General features: G+C 56.5%; 1 protein-coding gene across 3 annotated transcripts in view; it reads left to right on the forward strand.

Annotated features, from left to right (window-relative positions):
- The window catches only part of SMOC2 (SPARC related modular calcium binding 2), a 139,374-nt gene that overhangs the window by 51,900 nt on the left and 67,675 nt on the right, over window positions 1-19,799 (forward strand). Inside the window, exons 3-7 of one of the 3 annotated variants that reach the window (XM_072966242.1) lie at window positions 434-540; window positions 1,606-1,705; window positions 14,852-14,899; window positions 17,712-17,795; window positions 19,335-19,409. In XM_072966242.1, coding sequence (XP_072822343.1) covers window positions 434-540; window positions 1,606-1,705; window positions 14,852-14,899; window positions 17,712-17,795; window positions 19,335-19,409 — 414 coding nt within the window. The remainder of the gene's footprint in view (window positions 1-433; window positions 541-1,605; window positions 1,706-14,851; window positions 14,900-17,711; window positions 17,796-19,334; window positions 19,410-19,799) is intronic. The other 2 variants (XM_072966243.1, XM_072966244.1) reach the window with 2 other exon arrangements.

The raw sequence follows: 19,799 nt of genomic DNA on the forward strand, positions 1-19,799 counted from the left end.
TCAGCAGAGGAGGGGACATCACACGCCCTCAGGGTGCCCGCACTCCCTCCCCGTGGCCAGTGAGTTTGGGCTGATTTCACTGTGGCTTCCAGACCCAGCCGCACTTGGTGCTCAGATGGATGTCCTTGGACCCGAGAGAGCCCATCTGTAGCCGGCGGGGCTCCCACCCGTGTTTCTTCATCATTGGCAAAGCAGGGTCACATCGCACCACGGACGAGCCCAGTGGCCTCCCTGAGCCTGGGCGTCCTCGCTCCCTGAATGTGGACAGCACCCCGCCCTTCCTGCCCGAGCCTGGCCTCTCCAGGACCCAGAGGCCCGAGGGATGCCCGGCTGCCGTCCTCCGGCAAGGCCCCTCCGGCCCTGCTCCTCGCTGCGACTCTGCTGTGCGTCTGCCCGGCCCTGACCGCTGCCTCTACTCTGTCCCTTCCTGCAGACGTGTCCAGGTGTGTGGCTGAGAGGAAGTACACCCAGGAGCAGGCGCGGAAGGAGTTCCAGCAGGTGTTCATCCCAGAATGCAATGACGACGGGACCTATAGCCAGGTGCGCGGCCACGAGGCCAGGTGGGGAGGGGTGCAGGCTGGGTGGCAGAGCCCAGGGTGGGGAACGGGTTCTCGAGGGGTGGGGCGGGCATCTTCCTTCCCGCCTTAGAGCGGTTCCTCCAGAGGCCCACGGTCAGAACCAGGAGTGATTCCTCGCTTGGCCCGGGTGTTTATGACCACGACTCTGGTCACTGTCACTCCGGCAAAGGGACGGGACAGCTCCTCTGCAGGGCTGATGGGGGCCATGCCACCCTGGCTCCCGGCAAAAATCTACCTTCGGTTTACTTTTAGTGACAGTGGAGCCCATGCTAAGAGTCAGGTAACGTGAGTGTGACATCAAGTGTCTCACTCTCCTGGGGCCGCACTGCAAGTCAGTGGCAGCGTCCGGTCACCCGGTTACTTCTCCACCTGGAGAGTGTCCGTGTTACTACTGGCCATGCTATTATTTCTTGTTAAAGAAGAGAAGTTCCTGAAACACAGTGCTAGCCAATGTAGCTTTTGATAGGAAAAGACAAAACAAAACAAAACAAAACAGGATCTGCTGTGAGCCACCCAAAAATGATGTGAATTCTGTGTATTTTTACAACCATCATCTGACCTTTGAAAGACTCAGGAGGGAGAGTGAGGCAGAGAGATCAGAGCCAAGGTGGTGTCCACTCTGGCTGCTGGTTGTGGAGGGGAGTCGGGGCGTCACGGAAGGTCCTGCTGGAGCCCAACGCTGGGCCCCTCGCCGAGGCTCCGCCCGGGCCAATGGGGAGACGCAGGGCAGGTCTCCTGACGGCTGGTGCCTCTAGTAAGAAGAGGGCTTGGGCTCCACCGCGCAGGTGGACAGGATCAGACGTGAACAGTCAAGGCGCCGGCACGCACCTGCGGCCGTGTACACGCCTTTGGTCCTTCTCTGAAATCCGAGCCGCGAGCATCTCATGGTCTTCCCCTGGGGGTTCAGACGCAGGACTCAGGAAGCACTCGCCTCCTGAGCTTTGTCGGAAGTGATGCTGCAGGAGGCGGGGGGCTTGTGGAGGGCGGGCGTCGCTCGTACTGACCGCCCCGTCTGTCCCCCCTCCAGGTCCAGTGCCACAGCTACACGGGGTACTGCTGGTGCGTCACGCCCAACGGGAGGCCCGTCAGCGGCACCGCCGTGGCGCACAAGACGCCCAGGTGTCCCGGTAGGTCTGACACCAGCCCTGCCATGCAGGGCTTGCCCGGTGGCCCTGCTGCTGGCGCCGCTGGCCGGGGCTCTCGTCGTCTTGCCAAGGTTTGCTCAGAACTGGAGAATCACGAGGCGTAATGGGAATGGGTTCGCATCGCAGAGCCCCACATATTATGAAACCTTGTCTCTTCGAGAGCTTGCTAGTGGAAGGTCTGGGTCTGGACCGCGCTGGGTTAAGGCCATCCGGGCTCTTATGTTTGGGAATCACCGCAAGGACTGGCGTCAACAGTGGAAATGACCAGCTGTCTTCCTGGGCCCCAGGGGGGAGAGTTTCTGGGCTCGTGTGTGTGTTTGCAAAGAAAAAGCGGCTCCTTCTTCTGGGCGCCTTTCCAGGCGGTTTATTCGCGCGGCTTCGTTGCTCGTGTGAGGCCTTGCTGCGCTAAAGGCGATCGTGTCGTTGAGATACCAGTACAGTGATCTGTTTCCATTCGCATTTTGCCGAGAACGTTATAAATGCTTCAGATCGTTTTTATTTGAAAACAGTCTGCAGCTCGAGTTTTGACTTCTGATCGCGGGAGGCCTGTCAGACTGCCTGGAGGAGGTGTGGGGGCTCAGTGAGCAGGCTCGGCTCCCCGAGCAGGGACAGGCTGTCACAGGAAATGCAAAACACCCTCCTGAATTTTTCATGTAAAGCATCGAAACACTTGATTTAGACTTTACTTTTAGGCCTCTTTTCTGTTTCAAGTGCAGGCCTCTTACAACTAGAAATTCTGTCCGTGACGCAGACCTTCACACCAGGATCAAGGGACGGGTCAGAACTCACAGCCGCTCCAGAAGGATGTCGTCTGTGACCGTCAGTAACACAAAACTGCGCATCACGTGAAAGCCACGGGGTGTGCACGTGTGGAATTAGAACACACTTATTTAAAAAAACACGTCTTGTCATCCAAGACTTAAAAATTGCAGATCGTGTATTTTTAGTGAGTTAACACTTGCACCTAATAATTCTTTTACAAACTCATAAAGTAAATGAAAGACAGAAAAATCAGCACCTGACGTGGCCGCTGGGTGCGTCCCTCACCCTGAGAGACGCGCGCACGCACTCACGTGTTTCACCCCCGTAGCAGCCCGTTGAGTCGAGCTGAGCCTGTTTTACAAAGGGGACGGCAGAGGAGACACCTGTTTCTGTGATGTTAGAGACACTTTTGAAAAATTAAGAGGTGTCTGGAAGAACTGTCTTAGAAAACCGTGTGCCGAATTGGCTGGGTTTCTTACGGTTTCCCAGTAGTACCTGGTGTTTAGAATCCACCCACCGTGCTGTTCACTCACGGTGCTCTTTCCAGCCAGCTAGCAGCAACGTCTTCCCGCATGGAAACTCTCTGCTTTTTCACTGCCCTGTGGACTTTTTTGGTTCAAGCGGCGGGTTTTGGAAGGAAGTGTTCTTCCTTTTTGCTTAGACTCCGGCATTTATCGCAGGGAACACGCCGCGGAGGCGGGAAGGGGGGCCTCAGGCGCGTGCGGGTGGGCGGGGCCGGCTCTCTTCTTCCGTGGCACGGTTTTGTGGCTTGGCCAGAGTTCCGGAACAATTCTCTTCATCCCCAGTGACATTCAAGCTCTCGTTCTGTAGAAGCGTGGGCGCGGGAGAGCAGGTGCCTGGGCTCGGGACGCTGGTGGCAACCTGTGTCCGCGGGGGAGAGTTGAGAGAATTTTGAAACGTAAGGGAGAGCTTTGGTAGGATGGAGCGTGTGCGCGCGTGCGCACACACACACAGTGTGTAATAGATTTTTGCACAAAGTGATGTAACTTCTTCCCGGACATTGACATACCCTCACAGGTCACTTGGGAAACCGTGGTGATGGTGTCGCTTTGCATGAGGTTGTGGTCAGTAACGTGTGTGTCAGCTGGTCAGTGTCCATCGGCACACAGCCAGGGCGCCCTCCTCCCTTCACTGGGAGGCCAGCTGGCACCTGCTGTGAGCGGAAGGCTTTGCCCACTCTCTGTACGTGATGGGAGCGACTTGCATCCAGTTCATTAAAACTGGGGAAGGGTCAGCTTCCAGCCGTTACCTCTGGCCCTGGAGTTCACACCAAGGTTACCGTATGAGCACATTCCATGGAAACTTGAAAATTAGGAAAAAACATTGAAGTTGAGCAGTAAACAGTCACGGCCACTTGAATGCGTGTGTGTGTTTCCTGTGCGTGGGGAAGGCAGGGGACGTCCACTCACTGCCCAGTTTCAGTGGAACAGAGGGGGCCCCGGCCTCCACGCCCCATCCCCCACTCCCCCAGAAAGACCTGCGGAGGGGAGGGGCCCTCTATTTCTCATGATGTGTTTTTAAGCCATTAACACAAAGCACCCAAATTCCTACTAATCAATAAGAAAAACGGAGCAGTGAGGCAATCTAGCAGAAACACACTCAAAGTCGAGGACGGGCAGCGCTTCATCAATGAGGGATCCCAAGGGCCAGCGGCCACGGGGGAGGGCGTGAGGCTCACTAGCGACAGGGAGACACAAGCCTGCGTCACACTGAGACGCCCACACCCACGCAGGGGGGCAGGGAGCCCCGCGGGGCCAGTGTGGCATGGGGGGCGCGCCTCTCGCACAGCCAGCTCGCCCCGGGGGCGGGCGCCCCACCAGCAGCCGGGGACGCTGTCTGCAGGAGGACATGTGTGCAGTGTGCAGAGCACACTGGGTCCTGGGAAGCAGTGTGTGTCCGCTGGTGCCCGACCACACAGGTCGCGTGGCTAGCTTGGCTGGGGGGAGGACACTGAGCAGCGGGGCACGGAGGGGGTGCTGTAGGCAGGGGCGGGCTCCGGCCACCTTGTCCAGAGTGAGAGGATGGAGCCTGGAGCACGCCAGGCTCTCTGAAATTCAGCAGAGACAGCCTGCTCTTAGAGGAGCGGCCTCCGGCGGCCAGACACGAGGACAGCGGCCAGGCTTAGAAGACAGACGGTTTTGCGATTTGAAAGAGGGGCAAGTGTGGGGCTCCCCCCACCACCCTGGAGGCGGCTTTCCTGGGTCTCTGATGAGAACTCGCCCTTCTGTGCGTGTGTTCATGTGCTTTTATGCAGAGGCCATTGGTGCACAGATTCAAGAAGTTTCAAACACACATCCCCTTGGAGGGGCAACACGCTGACTTAGGGTCCCCCTAAGGCCGTACGGGATCGACATCCGTCCCCAGGGTTTTGACAGAGGGGAAGGTTCTGGGTGCCAGGGGACCGCGGGAGGGGAGGCGGGTTAGGACGGCCTGTGCCAGCGAGGGAGGGTTGGCAGGAACGGGAGGTAAAGGAGGAGTCGGGGAAGGGCGGCGCCCGCGTCTTCCGGGGCTGCTCCGGAGGAGCGGGGGTCTCCCGCCACGGGCCGTCCGGTGGCAGTAGCTGGGCGGACGCTCGTGGAGCTGTACGTCGGGGCCACGCAGCCCAGGCGGGACGGGGTTTTGCCTTCTGTTCACAGGTGAGGGCTCCACCCACCGCCGCTGTGCCTGTAAGTGCCGAGCTGGGGTTTCACATCTAGCCCTTGGTCCCCAGGGCCGGACTCCGTACGGTGCACTCATGGCCTCGGATGCCTGTTTACGAGGCGTGCCGTTTGAGAGCGCGTGTAACTCACGTCTCCGAGCCCCTCAGCCCCTGGCCATTTTGTCCAGGCCCAACGGGGTGGGGCCCCCACAGTGACAAAGTGGTGACCTGGGACCCACCGTCTCCTTCAACACGCTTTCGTCCGGTCAGCTCGCGTCTTTGCCTCCTCAGCCGGGAGCTGGCAGCTCATCAGCGCAGGTTTTCACATCAGCAGGTGAGCGGCCTCGTCCTTCCTTCCGACCTCAGGCTCCGGCTCTCGGTGGAGCTCCGGGTGCAGGCAGCCGTGGGCCTCGTGGGGGAGACGTCGGCGCCTTAGTCCCCAGGGACATGGCATGCCTGGACCATTCACACCTGGTGGGACCCCTAAGACAGCGACCAGAGCCTTCTCCTTCGTGAATGATGGTGCCCATTCCTGGCGGCCTAGTCGTCAAGGAGGACACCCGGGCTCCACCTTCCTCCAGAGAAGCCCACTCGCCACGTGTGGTTAAGGAGCACCTCCATCAGCACTGCCCACCGAGCGTTTGCCAGGCCAGGCGCCCGCATCCCGGGCAGGCTCTGCAGACACACATCGCGGGCCTGGGGCTTCTGTGGCGGAGACCGCAGAGAGGTGTCCTGGAGGAGACGGTCCCTGAAGAAGAGGGCCAAGTTGACCTGCTGCCCCAGAAGGGGAAGGGTGAAGACCCTGGTCCTTGTCTTACCTGAAAGAGAAGAATTCAGATGGGAGACGGAGCGCTGTGTAGTCAAGGACTTGTTAGCAAAGGAAGGGCACCTCCAGGAGCGGGAGGCGGGCTGATCCAAGGGCGGTGGCCGAGGCCTTTGCCCGCCCCTCCTCTTACGCCCTCGCTGGGAGGTGGTCTCTTGATTGGTTGACGGCTCTCGCCCCTGGAGCGCTTCGCCGTGCTCGCCCCCTTTGTGCGCATGTCCTCACCCGTGACGCCCACAGAAGGACCCATGGGTGGGGCTGAGCCGCAATGCTGCTTGTGTTACAATGGGCACTGGGTCGTGCCTGGTAGGTCCTTGTGGTCGCCGCGCAGCGGTAGCTGTCGGGTTCTAACCGGTGTCTTGCTGGCGCTCATTTAGGGGAAGTAAAGGCCCTTGAGGCTGCATGTGGGCCCACCACCATCCTCCAGACCCTCCGCCCCCCGCTCCACCTGTCTTCCCGGTGCCCCCACTTATCTGACTGCTGAACAGACCGGCCCCGGAAGGCGCAGACTGTCTCCTTCCTGCCACTCACCCTCACAGCTGCTGTGGCCTTGCTGCCTTTCTCCGTAGCATCTTGGCTCCTCTGTCAGGTGGGGAAGGTGAGCGGGGTCCTGAGAAGCTTTCCTTCTGAGGAAATAGCATGTCGCACTGAGACCAAAAAGCTGCTCTTTGAGCTCCATCCTAACGCTCTTCCGGCCTCTCCCTGCCCGAGAGCGGGCGCTCCTGCTTGTGCCCTGGAGATTCACCCCCCCAGGCCAGTGATCCCACCCTGGGTCTGCTCGGGCTGGGAGGACAGGGGATTCGCCTGCATCCGGGATGCTCAGGACAGTCAAGGAGATGCCGGGAGCCGACCTGGCCTCCCCTCCATCCTCCATGGTGCCGAGGGCCCGGGGCCCTGCGTCTTCCTCCTGCACAGCTGACTTATGTTTATTCTGCAGGATTTTCTCCTTTTCATTTTCTTTCTAAAGATCTGAAGACTGACGTTGTTGAGGGGTGGGAGGCGAGCTGAAAAACAAAGGACACTTTTCCCGAGGGTGGGAGGGTTTGTGTAGCTCCCCCATTCTCGATTATTTGGAAATAGCTTCAGGGTTTTAATCTCATCTCCCTCTGTAACTGTGCACCCGGCCAAGAGTTGATTCCTGGCAGGAGTACAAAGCGGTTTACGACGCTGTGAGCTGAGCCTGCATGCAGGGGCCCTCATTGCTGCAATACCCACAGACTCTCCGTATGAAGCTTCGCTCGGGGTATGTGTTTGAAGTCGGCTGCAGGCCATGGGTTGCAGGGCAGATGAGAAGCACCTACAAGGGGGCTGGGACTCTGCCCACAGCCCGCCCAGCCCTCTCTAGATCAAGGCCCTTGTAGGGAGAGCGGTGCCGGGGAAGGAGCGGGCGTCTCCTTGCTCAGCGGACGTGGCCACGGCAAATGTTGGAGGCAGCCTTTCTCACAGAGTAGGGTATCATGTGCACTTGGATTTTCATGATGGAAGGAGGCTCTGCGCCCCTGGGGACAGGAATGATCCCGTTCGGGGTCGTTGTTGGGAGTTCTTTCTGCTCAGACACAATCTGACTGCCTCTCTGACCAGCTTCTAAACTGGGGTTGGGGCAGGCTCGGTCATGAAGACAGAGAATCTTGGCTTGGACTGGGTAACTCTTCAACCTATGGTTTAATTCCTGTAACCCTGATCTTTGCATTTTCCTACTGTGCTTAAAGTTGTGGCCTCCACCTGGAATGGTGGACCTCTGACTGTATGAACATCCTTAGGGCTTCTGAAAGTGTTCACTTTTTAAAGAGAAGATTTTTTTTTAACTTGTATATTTCCCTGGCACTAAGTTAAGGGCCCTGCATAGCTGAGGAACTTGGAAGAAACATCCAGAACAGTTGAATTCCCCAATTCTGAAATCAACAACACAGCTGTGCCTCTGAAGTCTCTCTTCAGAAGAACGATGGGCTTGCACATTCAGAGCCGATCACTTGATTGGAAAGGATGCAGATCAGAGGGAACTTTTTTCCCTGTCAAAATGGCTTTTTCCTCAGGCTTAAAATTCTCTTCCTGAAACGTGATAGTTGTTAAGAGACAGTGTTTCAGTGCATGTTGGCAAGGAAATGAAGGAGCAGACAACAGGGACGAGGAGGAGAAGACGCACCGGAGACGGAGCCCACTTTTCCGACGGACAGGAAGCCCGGGAGAGGGGTCAGCTCTGCTGCCAGACTTGAGTGCAGACTCACGGACAAAGTGACTTTCCAGCAAAACAGATCCATGATGTCACCTTCGGACACAGACCGCTATGGCGATTTTTGAAGTATCGAGGAAGTTCATTTTACGCCTGTGGTGACACAAAACAGTAATCTGATGCAGCCAGCACAGGATGTGTAAGGTTTGTTAAAGTTCCAGCTTGTGGAAATTTCAGATGGAATTTAATTGATAATGAAAAAAATTTAAAAACTAAGTGAAATATTCAAGGAAAAGACCGCAAGCTGTGGTTACTTGCTGAGTCAGTGTGAGGGTGTCGGAGTGCCCCGTCCGGCCGGCGCCGGCCAGGAGACAGGCTTTCCCGCACCCGCTGCGGGTGGCCAGGGCCCTGGACTGGGCGGCAGTTCGGGGGGCGTCTGAGCCCAGAGCCGCAGCTGGCTGGCTGCCTTTCCCTTTTCAGTCTGGACTTCTTTCGAGTTATTAATCTACCTGATGGCAACATTTTATTGTTACTAATTTTCCTTTCAGAAAAAAGAGTCCTTTCTGGTGTCCGTGGCTGATTTTTATTGTAATTCGCTCTGTGACTGCACTTCACGCACAGTGAATTTACTGGCTCATCTGCCACTTCCGTGACTTTAAAAACAGCACGAACGGCCCTTCCCCATCACACGGCCCTAACTGGCTTTTCTTGCGTATTTTCTAATATTTAGTGACTTTATACAGTGAACTGAGGTCTTCAGAAGTAGCTGGCCCCGGTCTCTGTGAGCCCGCTCAAGGACAGTGGGTGACCTCTTGCGGGGACGCTCCATGTCTCCGCAGTAAAGGCAAGTGTGTGCATGTTCCTTCCTGTTTTCTTGTTGAACACACAGCACAGCCTATTTGACGGCTCCTTTTTAAAATGCACAGTCACAGCAGTCAGACGCTGGGGAGGCTGATGGAACCGCTGGCTGCACGCAGCCCTTCTGTAGGAGGCGGCTCGGATGCTTGTCTTCTCTGGCCGAGGGAGTCCGCAGCGCTCAGACGTTAAAATAAAAAATGTATAGCAAAGACACTAAGGTGAACACTAATGGAAGGTAAATGCAGAAATAATCTCTCACTTTTTTAAAGAAAAAGGTGTGACTGACAGCCTTCCTCTCTTACCGTTTCGAGAAGGGAGCCCTCAGCCGTGGGGCGGTCAGCGTGCACACCTCAGCAGTTAGTGAATTCAGAACATTCCTTTTATCTGATGCCCGTCCGCCCAGGAATTGCAGCTGCTCGAAGGCAGAATCTCTAACAGGGGAAACGGCTCATGAAGAACGAAGCCCACGGATGACCCCTGCTTCGGGACGGGGCGCGGGGCTGGCCCAGAGGCTCGCTGGGTGGAAACAAGTCAATTTTGCCTGGCTTCTCTGTCCACGGAAACATAGAAATAGGAAAATGGGAGACACCGCGGCAGGGCTGGGGGCGGGATGGCTAGAGGGAGCCTCTGGAGCTCGGCAGACAAGTTCGTAATAACAGAAAGATACGTTAATAAGAAGAAGAATGAACAGTAACAGTGACTGCAGGAAGCGCAGGCTGGGCCCTTCCCCTAGGGCTCTGGAGCTGGATTTTGGGCCACAAAAGGGCTTGATAACCCAGGCTCGTGGGCTCCACCCCGAATTTCTAATTCAGTGGGTCTGGGAGGAGGCCTGAGGGCCCACTTTTTAATGCGTTTCCAGGTGAGGACGCAGTGCCTCCGGGCTGGGGAGCCCGAGACCCCCACCCCGTGCCGACTCCATCTCCAATGCTGGCGGCGTCCTGGATCTCCCTCCGGGTGGCCTGGCGGCCGGCTGGGGTCCTGTCTCGGTCACACTGCCTGGACATCCTCTAAGATGACCAGGAGCCTTTGGCCCGAGCCCCTCAGCCGTCTGGTGGAAGGGGTGTGCTGGGCCTCGGAACAGCAGCTGGACCCGGGTGCTGAGAAGTCGGGGCACAGCCTCAGGGACCCCACAGGGGCCACAGGCAGAGCTCACGGTGGGCACCCAGGTCTCGGCAGGGGCTGCAGTGCGGACAAGAGGCCCTCCAGCTGGCGGGGGGGGGGCTGGCTGCTGAGGGGCCCAGCCGCAGGTGAAGTCTGCGTTGGGGCAGCTGCTTTCTGTGCCCCATCGGGCTCACGGCGTGCAGAGCCCTGCCCGGGAATGGAGAAAACTCCAGGAGGAGTGGGTCGCTTTTTCCCTGGGTCTCAGGACCTCCCCTGGGTGGAGACGTTCATTAACTGTAGAGTTTGTACTTCCAGTTACTCGCAGGACTGGAAATCTGGAGGAATTGTCTGTATTCCCTTTTATTGTGTCCACAGAGGCAGGAGGATGAAAGTGCAGACGGCTTCCGTGGCTTCCTTCTCTGTTTCCTTTAGAGCCGGGGTCCCCAGGGTCAGCGGTCTTGGAAGTCATGGTTCTAGGAAACCTCGCTCACCTGGTGTCAGGTGTCACATCTGCCTGTGACGTCCTGGATGTGGTCGGTCCAGAGTGTCTCATGTCACACACAAGAAGACCTCCCATTCAGGAGAGCTGCCTCCCCGTCTACTAACACTCAGCAAGCGTTGCCGTGGAATTGGTTTTGGATCGGACCAGCCAGTACCAAGGCGCGATCCCTGCCATGCCCTGAAGACCGCAGGACAGGTCAGAGCCGGACGCTGGTGCTGTGGGCAGGAGTGAAGCCCCCGGGGCCTTCCCGGCCCTGGGTCCGGCTGGGAGGGATGGGGCCACGCCGATGCCGCTCGGCAGGCGGACTCGGGGACCTGCCGTGGCCCCCCTGCTGCTCGGACGTCTCAGTTTCTCACCTGCTTTGACACGGACGTAAACGGGGCTGCGTCCCCGTCAGCTCTGGGAGGTGGCCGGGGCATTGTGCCGCACTGGTTTACGAAAGTCTGCCTGATGGCTCCGGTGTGCACGTCCTCTCAGCCGCATGACGGCCCCTCACGCCCACCCCAGGGCAGCGCCCCACCAGGGGGCCGGGGGCAGGGCCGGCTGGTTTCTAGGAACTCCTGCTCCTGTGTGGTCGGGGCGCTGGCCCTGCACCTTCGCAGTGTGTCCCAGGCTCGGCCCCTCTCTGACTCTGCTCCCCACCCCTGCACCTGCTCACGGCTGGGAGGGGGTGAGCAGGTTTGAGGTCAAATGGTGCCCCCGGAACCGCCAGGGCTGCAGTGACCTCAGGCCTTCCACATGCGGCCCAGCATGGGGCTCTGCAGAGGCTGAGATGAGGAGGGGTGGCCTGTGTCCCCGCAGACAGAGGACGTGCCGTTTACAGAGATGCTTCTGAGTGTTCCGAGTGTCGGCTGTGCTCTGGGACCTGCCGCGCTCCACCCCCCCCCCCGCCGGCCTGTGCCCCACGCCCCTTCCATCTTCCTCTGTGGTGGGGGCGCCCTGGCCGCTCAGACCAAGCTAGCTCCTGTCCAGGCTAAAAGCACAGCCCGGACCCAGCTTCTGCCACTTACTGGCCCAGTGACCTTGGCCATCATGCAGCTCTCTGGGCCTCAGTCTCCTCATCCATCTAATGGGTACACCAGTGGTGCCTGCTGCAGGCTTGCTGTCAGCATTAGATGGCCTGACGCATGTGAAGGCCATAGAGCGATGACCAACACGCAGGGGGAGCTGCACAGACAGTCCCGACAGGCACAGCTGTAATGTGCATTCTTTGAACAGTTTCTGTTGAATGCCTATCGCTGCAAAGCAGACGGAGCTTCTCAGAGCTGGGTCTCGTGCAGGCTGCAAGCTCCCGATGACCGGGCTTCACGGGGCCTCTGCTTTCAGAGCCCAGTGTTGTCAGCCTAGTGGTCTGACCCCAAGGAGCGGGAGGAGGGGTCTCTTCCAGAAGATGCTGGGGAACTAGCCTCTGCCCCTTCACTCCACTTCCCTCCCTCCCTCCCTCTCTCCCTTCCTCCCTCCCTCCCTCCTCCCTCCCTCCCTCCCTCTCTCCCTCCCTCCCTCTTTCTCTCCCTCCCTCCCTCCCTCTCTCCCCCTTTGGCTGAAGCAAGGCCACGTGACATTGTGATCAACTCTCGGACATGAGGTCCCAGGCGGGGTAAGTCACTGCAGCCGGGCTGGCCGGGCTCCGAGGGGCCGTCCGTCCCTCTGGCTGAGCCGGTGCTCGCCCAGCCGCGCACGTCCCAGACCCTCCTCCCCTCGGTCGCTTATGCAGTGCGTTTAGTGCTTGTGCAAGGAGCTCCTCTCAGACCTCCAGCCCCCTCGCTGAACACGGCCCCGCCCTGGGCTGCCGGGTGCAGCTGGATTTGAACCAAGGGCTCAGGGTGACGAGGCTCGTTGTTTTCCCCCTAAACCACAGGCGTTCTTCTCACAGTGCAGCTTTGTGGTTTCCTCCACCAGAAATGCACAGCCTAAGTGCTGCAAAGCCACCCTTTTACAATAGCCTTTAAATGGGGTGAGGGCTGCAGTGGGAGGAATTCAAGTGTGTCCTTTGAAACAGGAAACTGAGGCCAGAGCCTTCTTGCCTGAAGGTCCAGCCAGCCAGCCCCGGTCGGCAGGGCTGTTCACTGCTTTCCAGAGTCCTCTGTCCGGGCCCTCTTTCTGCACCGAACACCCTGGAATCTCACCTGTTCCAGCTCTTGAGGGTTCGTCAGCAAATCCTACGTGCAAGGAAACGCGGTGGGAGCGCTGGCGCTGCCAGCCGCCTGGCTGCGCGGCGTCAGATCTCGCCGCCTCCTGGGTCCTGGAGGCCCCGGAGCTGCGGGAAGGCCGGGCCGGAGGGTTCAGGGGGTCTTTTTGTCCAGAGGTGGTTGCAGGTGGGAAGAAGTGCCCTGTTGGACTTGCCCCCAGATTCTGCGCGGCAGAATATTTGAATCATGGAGCAGGTTACCAAGGGGCACTTGGCTCCGTGTTAAAATGACCTCCTGTGTACTAAGAACAAGGTGGAATTAATTTCGTGTGGCTTTTCTGTAAGTGGACGCTGATGGAATTCAGAGCTGATGAGGAAACACAGCACTGGCTGGTTCGGAGGGAGAAAGAGAGCCCGGGGGAGGAGGAAGACAGTTGCTAAATGTCCCTCCAGACCTCAGCGGCCCCTCAGGCCGTGAGCCAGGGCGGAGTCCCCAGGCCCCGGGTTACAGGGTCTTCGTTCACGTGAGAGGCTCTCTCGGTGGGGGTGGGGGGTGGTGTCATTACTACTGGGGCTGTTCTCATTTGGCTCAGAATAGTAAAACCCGTGCAGTTGCATTCAGAAATATTGCTGAAATGTCGTCATTTCCAGTCAAAATAGTAAACATTTTGTTGACTCACTGCAGAAACACAGGATAAAAATAAACTCATGACTGAGAACCTGAAGCCCTTTCAGAAACCTGGATTTGTAAAGAGATGGTGCAAAGAGAGGGAAAAGAAAAGCAGGGTCCTGAAGGCTTTGTGCAGAGGCCCCTTGGCGGCCCCCGTGTCCCCCGGGGCTTCTCACCGGAGTAAAGTCCCGTCTTCTGACCCTGGGAGCAGGTCGCACGTCACTGAATCATCCCAGCAGCAGCCGGGCCACGACTGACGGCCCCTTTGGTGAGCACCACCCACGTCACGTGGACAGCTGAACCAGGAGCATCGGGGTCGTTTTTATCTGCCAACCAAAGTGCATTTCCAAATGCATGTGGCTCACTTGTTTCAGACGAGCAGCTGGGAGCGGGGCTGTCTCTTCCGGGGAGGGAAGCAGACACCGTGGGACCGTCCTTGCAGAGCACGGCCTTCCAGAGGCCGGCACCGTGTCCTGCAGCACCGCCAGTATTTCCAGGACAAGATAAACAGCCTCCAGATGTCATAAAGTGTCCATCTTTGTGTCAGCGCGGGTCTGTTTCAGTGCCATATTCCCAAGGGAAAAAAAGCAAGCCATGGACTTCAAGTTACATTTCTTGAGATGCTTTTGCTGCGGAGTCCTGCCTGGCAACGGTTACGGGAATTCTGAGGGACTCCTGAGTGGGAGACCCCGGACTGGACCGGCAGACGAGCTCCAAAGTAACGTGGAACAGAATCCGCTTCCTCTTTTGCGTGGGTGCAGTGATGACGGGGAAGAAGTGCGCCCGAAGCGGTTGCAGCCTGAGGGGGAGGGAGGAACAGCACCTGCCGCCTGCTGCACAGAACTTCAGGGCAGCTGTTACGACTGTGTCGCAAATCGCTCGGCTTCCGTTAGTGTGTTCGCTGTGCTTCCCTTACAAGTGGTTCCTCCGTTTTCCATAAGTCACAATTCAGCTGAAATGAGGGTTTTTATTTATTTTTAGTTGCATATCTTTTATTATTTTTAAAGTTTTTAAAATCTAATTCACTGTACTGCCCCCCCCATAGTGATGAATGTTAAAAAGGTTATTAGGACATTTTTTCGGGTGAAGAAACTGCAATATTTTGTCCCCTAAAGGGTCTTATGTTCATGACAAGCCAGGTGACCACAGAGGGAGGAGGTAATCTTACGTTTCCTTGTGGTTTCGGATGACAGTGTCGCCTTGGGGTACTAGGTACCTTGTGTTTTTTATCTAGACAAAGCACTGTGAATTCCTCCCAATGGAACAAGCTCCTGTGTCAAAATTTATATTGTTTTTATTCATATATAGTGTTCACCTGCTAACTAAAGATTTCTTTTTGGGGGGGATTTTAAAAATTTAAAAATTTTTTAGCGTGTGTAGTTGATTTATATCCGTGTGATAATTACTGATGACACCTGAGAGCCAATAATTTCACCCCTTATCTTCCCCTTTCAGGTTCTATAAATGAGAAGTTACCCCAACGGGAAGGCACGGGGAAAACAGGTAACTATCTTAAAATGAATTTCTTGCTATTTTATTACAGTGAGTCCAATCCAGGCCTAAAAATAACTTCTCAAGTTAAAATGTCAGCTTTTACTAGTGATGAGGTGGGAGCCCATGTGCTAATTACTCGCTGGTTCAGCGAACGTCTCCGCAGCCCTAAGGTGGCCGGGGAACTTGTGGGTGCCGGCTGCACCGTCTGGAAGAGCTGCTGGTGTGCGGGTCGCCTCCCAGGCTCGGCTTGTGTGGGGCCACCTGTGGGCGACGGTAGCACTGCCCACGTCCACACCCGCACGGGGGGCGCGGGGGATGACTTTGGCTCCGCACTGAACTCAAAGCACAAGATCCAGACATGTCACTGGCTCCTCATAAGAAAGAGGCCCGTTTCCACCTGGGACAGGCACTCCTTCTGGGACCAGCGCCAGCGCGAGCCAGACGGAGCAGGGACGGTCCCCTCTGCAATTGCCCTGGCCCCGGGCGCCTTGCTGGTGGCCGCTAGTTCGCCAGGTCCCAGGGGGCACCGCTGTCTTCGCCCATTCCTCAGCCACCACCCCTTAGTCCCAGCCGCACAGTTTCTTTTATCTCACAGCAACCTGTGAAGTCAGAATCTATTTGTAAGATGAAATGAAAAGACTGTACAAAACCTTAGGCACTTTTTTCTGGTGCAGGCTGTAGTATATAGACCAGTAATAAGGAAAAGTGACGTACAGTCGAATAGACCCGAGTTTTATCCAACCCCGCTCTCTTGAGCGTGTATTGAAACCACGGTGGGCACCGTCCCTGCCCTGGAAAGATTGTAAAGTCTGTAACTTTAAGATAAATCCACAGGACCGGCACACATTGGCCCCCGAGTAAATGCCGGCCAGCGTGGACGGCCCTCGGGGAGGGTTCGTGGAGGAGGGGGTGTTGTAGAGAGGGGGGCATGAGAGTGGGGACAGGTGTAATGTGGAACAGAGAGCCTCCTGGCCGGGGACAAGGGCCCATCCTGCAGGTGAGGGGTCAGACCCAGGCTGGGAGACCATTTGCATTTGGAGGAAATGCATTCATTGCACAGAACGCTGGGATCTGAGTCTCTGAGATGCGGGCTGGGCGCACTGGCACCCTCAGAGGAGAGGACGTGCGATGTTCATGATTAGAAACCGAGAGGGGGGTGGGGGGGCATCCTGGTCCTGTTCGTGCTGATACGTGTCAAATCCGCTGTAAATTTTTTTTTAAATCCCTGGGGAATTGGCACGTGGGCTCAGAAATGGATTTAAGGAAAGACCACGTTCCTCCTACTGAGCCCCTGGTCCACAGACACGCACGGCAGAGGAAACGCCTGAACTAAAGTAACCAAGCCGCTTCTGGGCGGGACGAGCCCTGGAGGGGGGGGCGAGCTCGCCACGCCCCGTCGCTTTCTGGAGGCTGAGCTCTGCAGGTGTCGGCAGGCTTGTCACGCGGGGACCCGCACTCAAGGGGCCGGAGCACGGGCGGGGTGAGGGGTCCTGTGGGCGGAGGGCCAGAGGCAGGAACCAGGGATGGCAGGTAGGGGCATGGGGGCGGTCGCTCCTCACCCGCCCTCTAGGACGCCCGCTCGCCCCTCGCCAGGGTGAGCTCGGCTGAGAACTCAGGCTGGCGGGGCCCCAGCGGTCAGGCTGGTGGCCCCCAAGTGGTGACCCATTCAAGCCTCAGCAAAAATGTACAGCATCAATCATGTGCTTGGTGGCTGTCATTCCAGGGGGCTTTTAAATATGCAGACTTTTTCTCAGTCTGTTCTGCTTCAAATATGTTAAATATGTTCCCCATTTTCATTCTTGGAAGAAGGGTACACAATAATCCACAGAGAAGCGCTCTTAGCATCATCGTTAGCCTTGAGCACTGCAAAGAAACGATGCTACATTTTGTCAGTGTTTTGACAGATGGGAAGCTTTTTTCGAGAGATGGTTAAATGTTGAGGATTTTTAAAAACTTTTTCTTCGGCTTTCCCCTGGAAGGAGCATACGGGAAACTTCATTTTTATTCCTCCGCTGCCGGAGGCGGGGGCGGGAATGGGGCACAGCTGACGAGGTTAAACATAGCTGCCCCTTATTCCTGCCTGTTTAGCGTGTTCTGATTCTGAAATTATTATGTAACAGAATCACATGGATGAGCAAGCCTGGGTGAAAAGGCTGGGGGGGTCCTGGGGGCTTTACAGCGGGCCTCGTAACTGCGTCCCCGTGGGGCCCGCTGCAGGGGGCAGACCCTCCGCGGGCTCCTTTACAGGGAGCCAAAGGGGGCTTTCAGCTAATTGAAGAAAGACGATGCGTGTGGAACACAGGGACGTGGCGTAGGGTTGTAGCATCCACACCCCTCCTCTGTCCTCTGACGCCTTTGTCCTTGTCCCCGCCCTCTCACGTGTCCTCTCCTGCGGACGTGGTCACAGGAGGCCGGGGGTCAGACACCCCCAGGGCGCCTTCCACTCGGGAGACCAGGGGCTCCTGCCCCCCACCTTCCCCCAGGACCACTTTACTGCTCCTCCCCCTACACCAGCCCTGTCGGCCCCAACGGGTTACACCACCACTGACACTCCCCCATGGGATTTGTTGGGAGCCCTGAGCAGCATTTGATTTAATTTAATTTAATTTAATTTATTTAAGTAGAGGCACTGGGGCTTGAACCCAGGGCCTAGTGCGCGTGCCCCACCCCGGGCTGTCCCCCCGACCCCCTCACTGGAGCGGCGTCTTGAGGCCGCCGCTCCCGGGCCGTGCAGTGGGGGGCGGCGGGCTGGTCTGCGGGCCGCTGCGGCCCTGCGCGTCCTCCGAGCGTGCACTTACTCGGCTTACTCTCGTGATTGTAGTCTCCTTGCAAATCTTTTCCGTTCTGAATTCAGATGATGCCTCAGCCCCCGTGCTGGACACTCAGCCGCAGGGAGACGAGGAAGGTGAGCCTGGGGAGGGGCGGGCTGGGGTCACGGTCGGGGGTCGGTGGGGCCGGGCGTGGGCGGGGCATCTCGCCAGGACTGCGTGCAGGACGGGCTGCTTTCGGCCCTCCCCAGCTTTCTGGAGCCCCCGTCTCTCCTGACGGCGTGGAGAGTGTGGGCACGCTGCTTTTCTTTAAGTCGAAAGTAAGAAGAGGGGAAAAAAGGAACAGAAACCTCAGGGGAGAAAAGGGCCTTTCTTTAAGTGTAAGTCTCTGAGTTGAAATTTTATCAGTTGAATGAAATGAAATAGACGTTTCAAAAGGGTATGAGGGGAAGGGGGTGGGAAGGGATAAAGTGGGAGTTCAGGATTTGCAGATACTATACTAACTACTATATATAAAATAGGTAAACAACAGGTTTCTCCTGTAGAGCACAGGGAACTGTACTCAGTATCTTGTAGTTACTTATGGTGAAAAAGAACATGAAAATGAATATGTGTGTGTTCATGGGTGACCGAAGCACTGTGCTGGGCACCAGATTTTGACACAACATTGTAAGCTGACTACACTTCAGTGAAAAAATACGAAAAGGAAAAGGGCACAGCAACATGCCATTTCCCTGCTCACCCTGCATCGCGTGGTCACCAGCACATGGCGCGTGAGGCCAGCTTCACGAGGGCACACGTGTAAGGATGTTTCTAAGTCCCGCGGACTCTGTGGTCGTGACAGGGTTGACCCTCAGCTTTGATACATCGTTGTGGGTGTTGGCCCCTGTCTCACACGTTCTCAGGTCCAAAGGGATCGGGGTCTGAAGACAGAATGTGAGGACCACACCTAATAAATCAAAGATAGAAAGGTAGGCTTACATTGTGGTTTGCAAATGACAGTGACAACAACTGCCTTGTGTGCGGCACCAACTGCCACGCACTCGGTTACGTGGGCTCACGGAGCCCTCGGAACACCACTCCACTGGCAGAACACGGAGGTTCACAATGTGGCAGACGGCAGAGGCGTGTCCTACCCAGCCAGTCTGCCTCCGCGTGGCCCTGGGGCACGTGGTGTACGACCCACACCGTGAATATTCAGCCGTATCTGTTAAACAATATTACCGAATAGATGTGTTCCTAGGACGTTTAAGGCAAAGTTACAGTTCACACGTTGCACTTCGTGCAGAGTCCTGCAGCCGAGCGCACAGCCTGCGCGTTCCAGGAGTGACACCTCACCGAGCAGGGATAGCTTCCCGGACTTTGGGCTTTTGGCCAAAACCTGTTTCTTCCCAGTGGAGCCTGTCTGGTTTATATTACTTTTATTTACACTTTTAGATGAAGAAAGGAAGAAAAATACATGCTGAAGATTTTTGTACTGTGTACTGTCGTTTCCTTTTGTCTCACACACATAATCATTTTCCCGTTTCTTTTAAAATGTACTGTATGTATTTGTTTATTGTGTTGAGTTTTTTGGCTTTCAGAATGCCTGCTGAGTTCTTTACTTGAGAGGTGAAATCTTTACTTATGCTTTCGTGATGAATTACAATAATTTTTGTTTTATTTTGCTTTATTAGATATCGCATCGCGTTACCCCACACTTTGGACTGAACAAGTTAAAAGTCGACAGAACAAAACCAGTAAGAATTCAGGTAAAAAGGGGCCTCGTGTGATGGAGTTCACAGACCTGGAGGGGCTTGTGGAAGTTACGGGCGAAGCACATCTTTTTCCCTGGTTACCAAGGAGCCATGCGAGTAATTCTGTGGCTTGACCACCAAAATATAGTTCAAATTGGGGTATTCTGTTAAACTCGCTAGGTAATTTGAGAGGTCCCTCTGCAGACGCCGAGCAGACTGCAGTGTTAGATACAGAGGGGGATGCTTGGCAGGAAGTCTTTGCTTTTGACGTGATTTCGGGGACGTCACACCCCTTGCTAATTTAGTTCGAAATCCGTGAACCTGTGGGTTGCACTTGCGACACGCCAGTGTCGGCCGGAACTTCCGCCTTTTACACGGGCAGTCGTCACCATGTAGACGGGAGAT

The sequence above is a fragment of the Vicugna pacos genome, chromosome 8, assembly GCF_048564905.1.
Source record: "Vicugna pacos chromosome 8, VicPac4, whole genome shotgun sequence".
Taxonomy (NCBI): Eukaryota; Metazoa; Chordata; class Mammalia; order Artiodactyla; family Camelidae; genus Vicugna; species Vicugna pacos.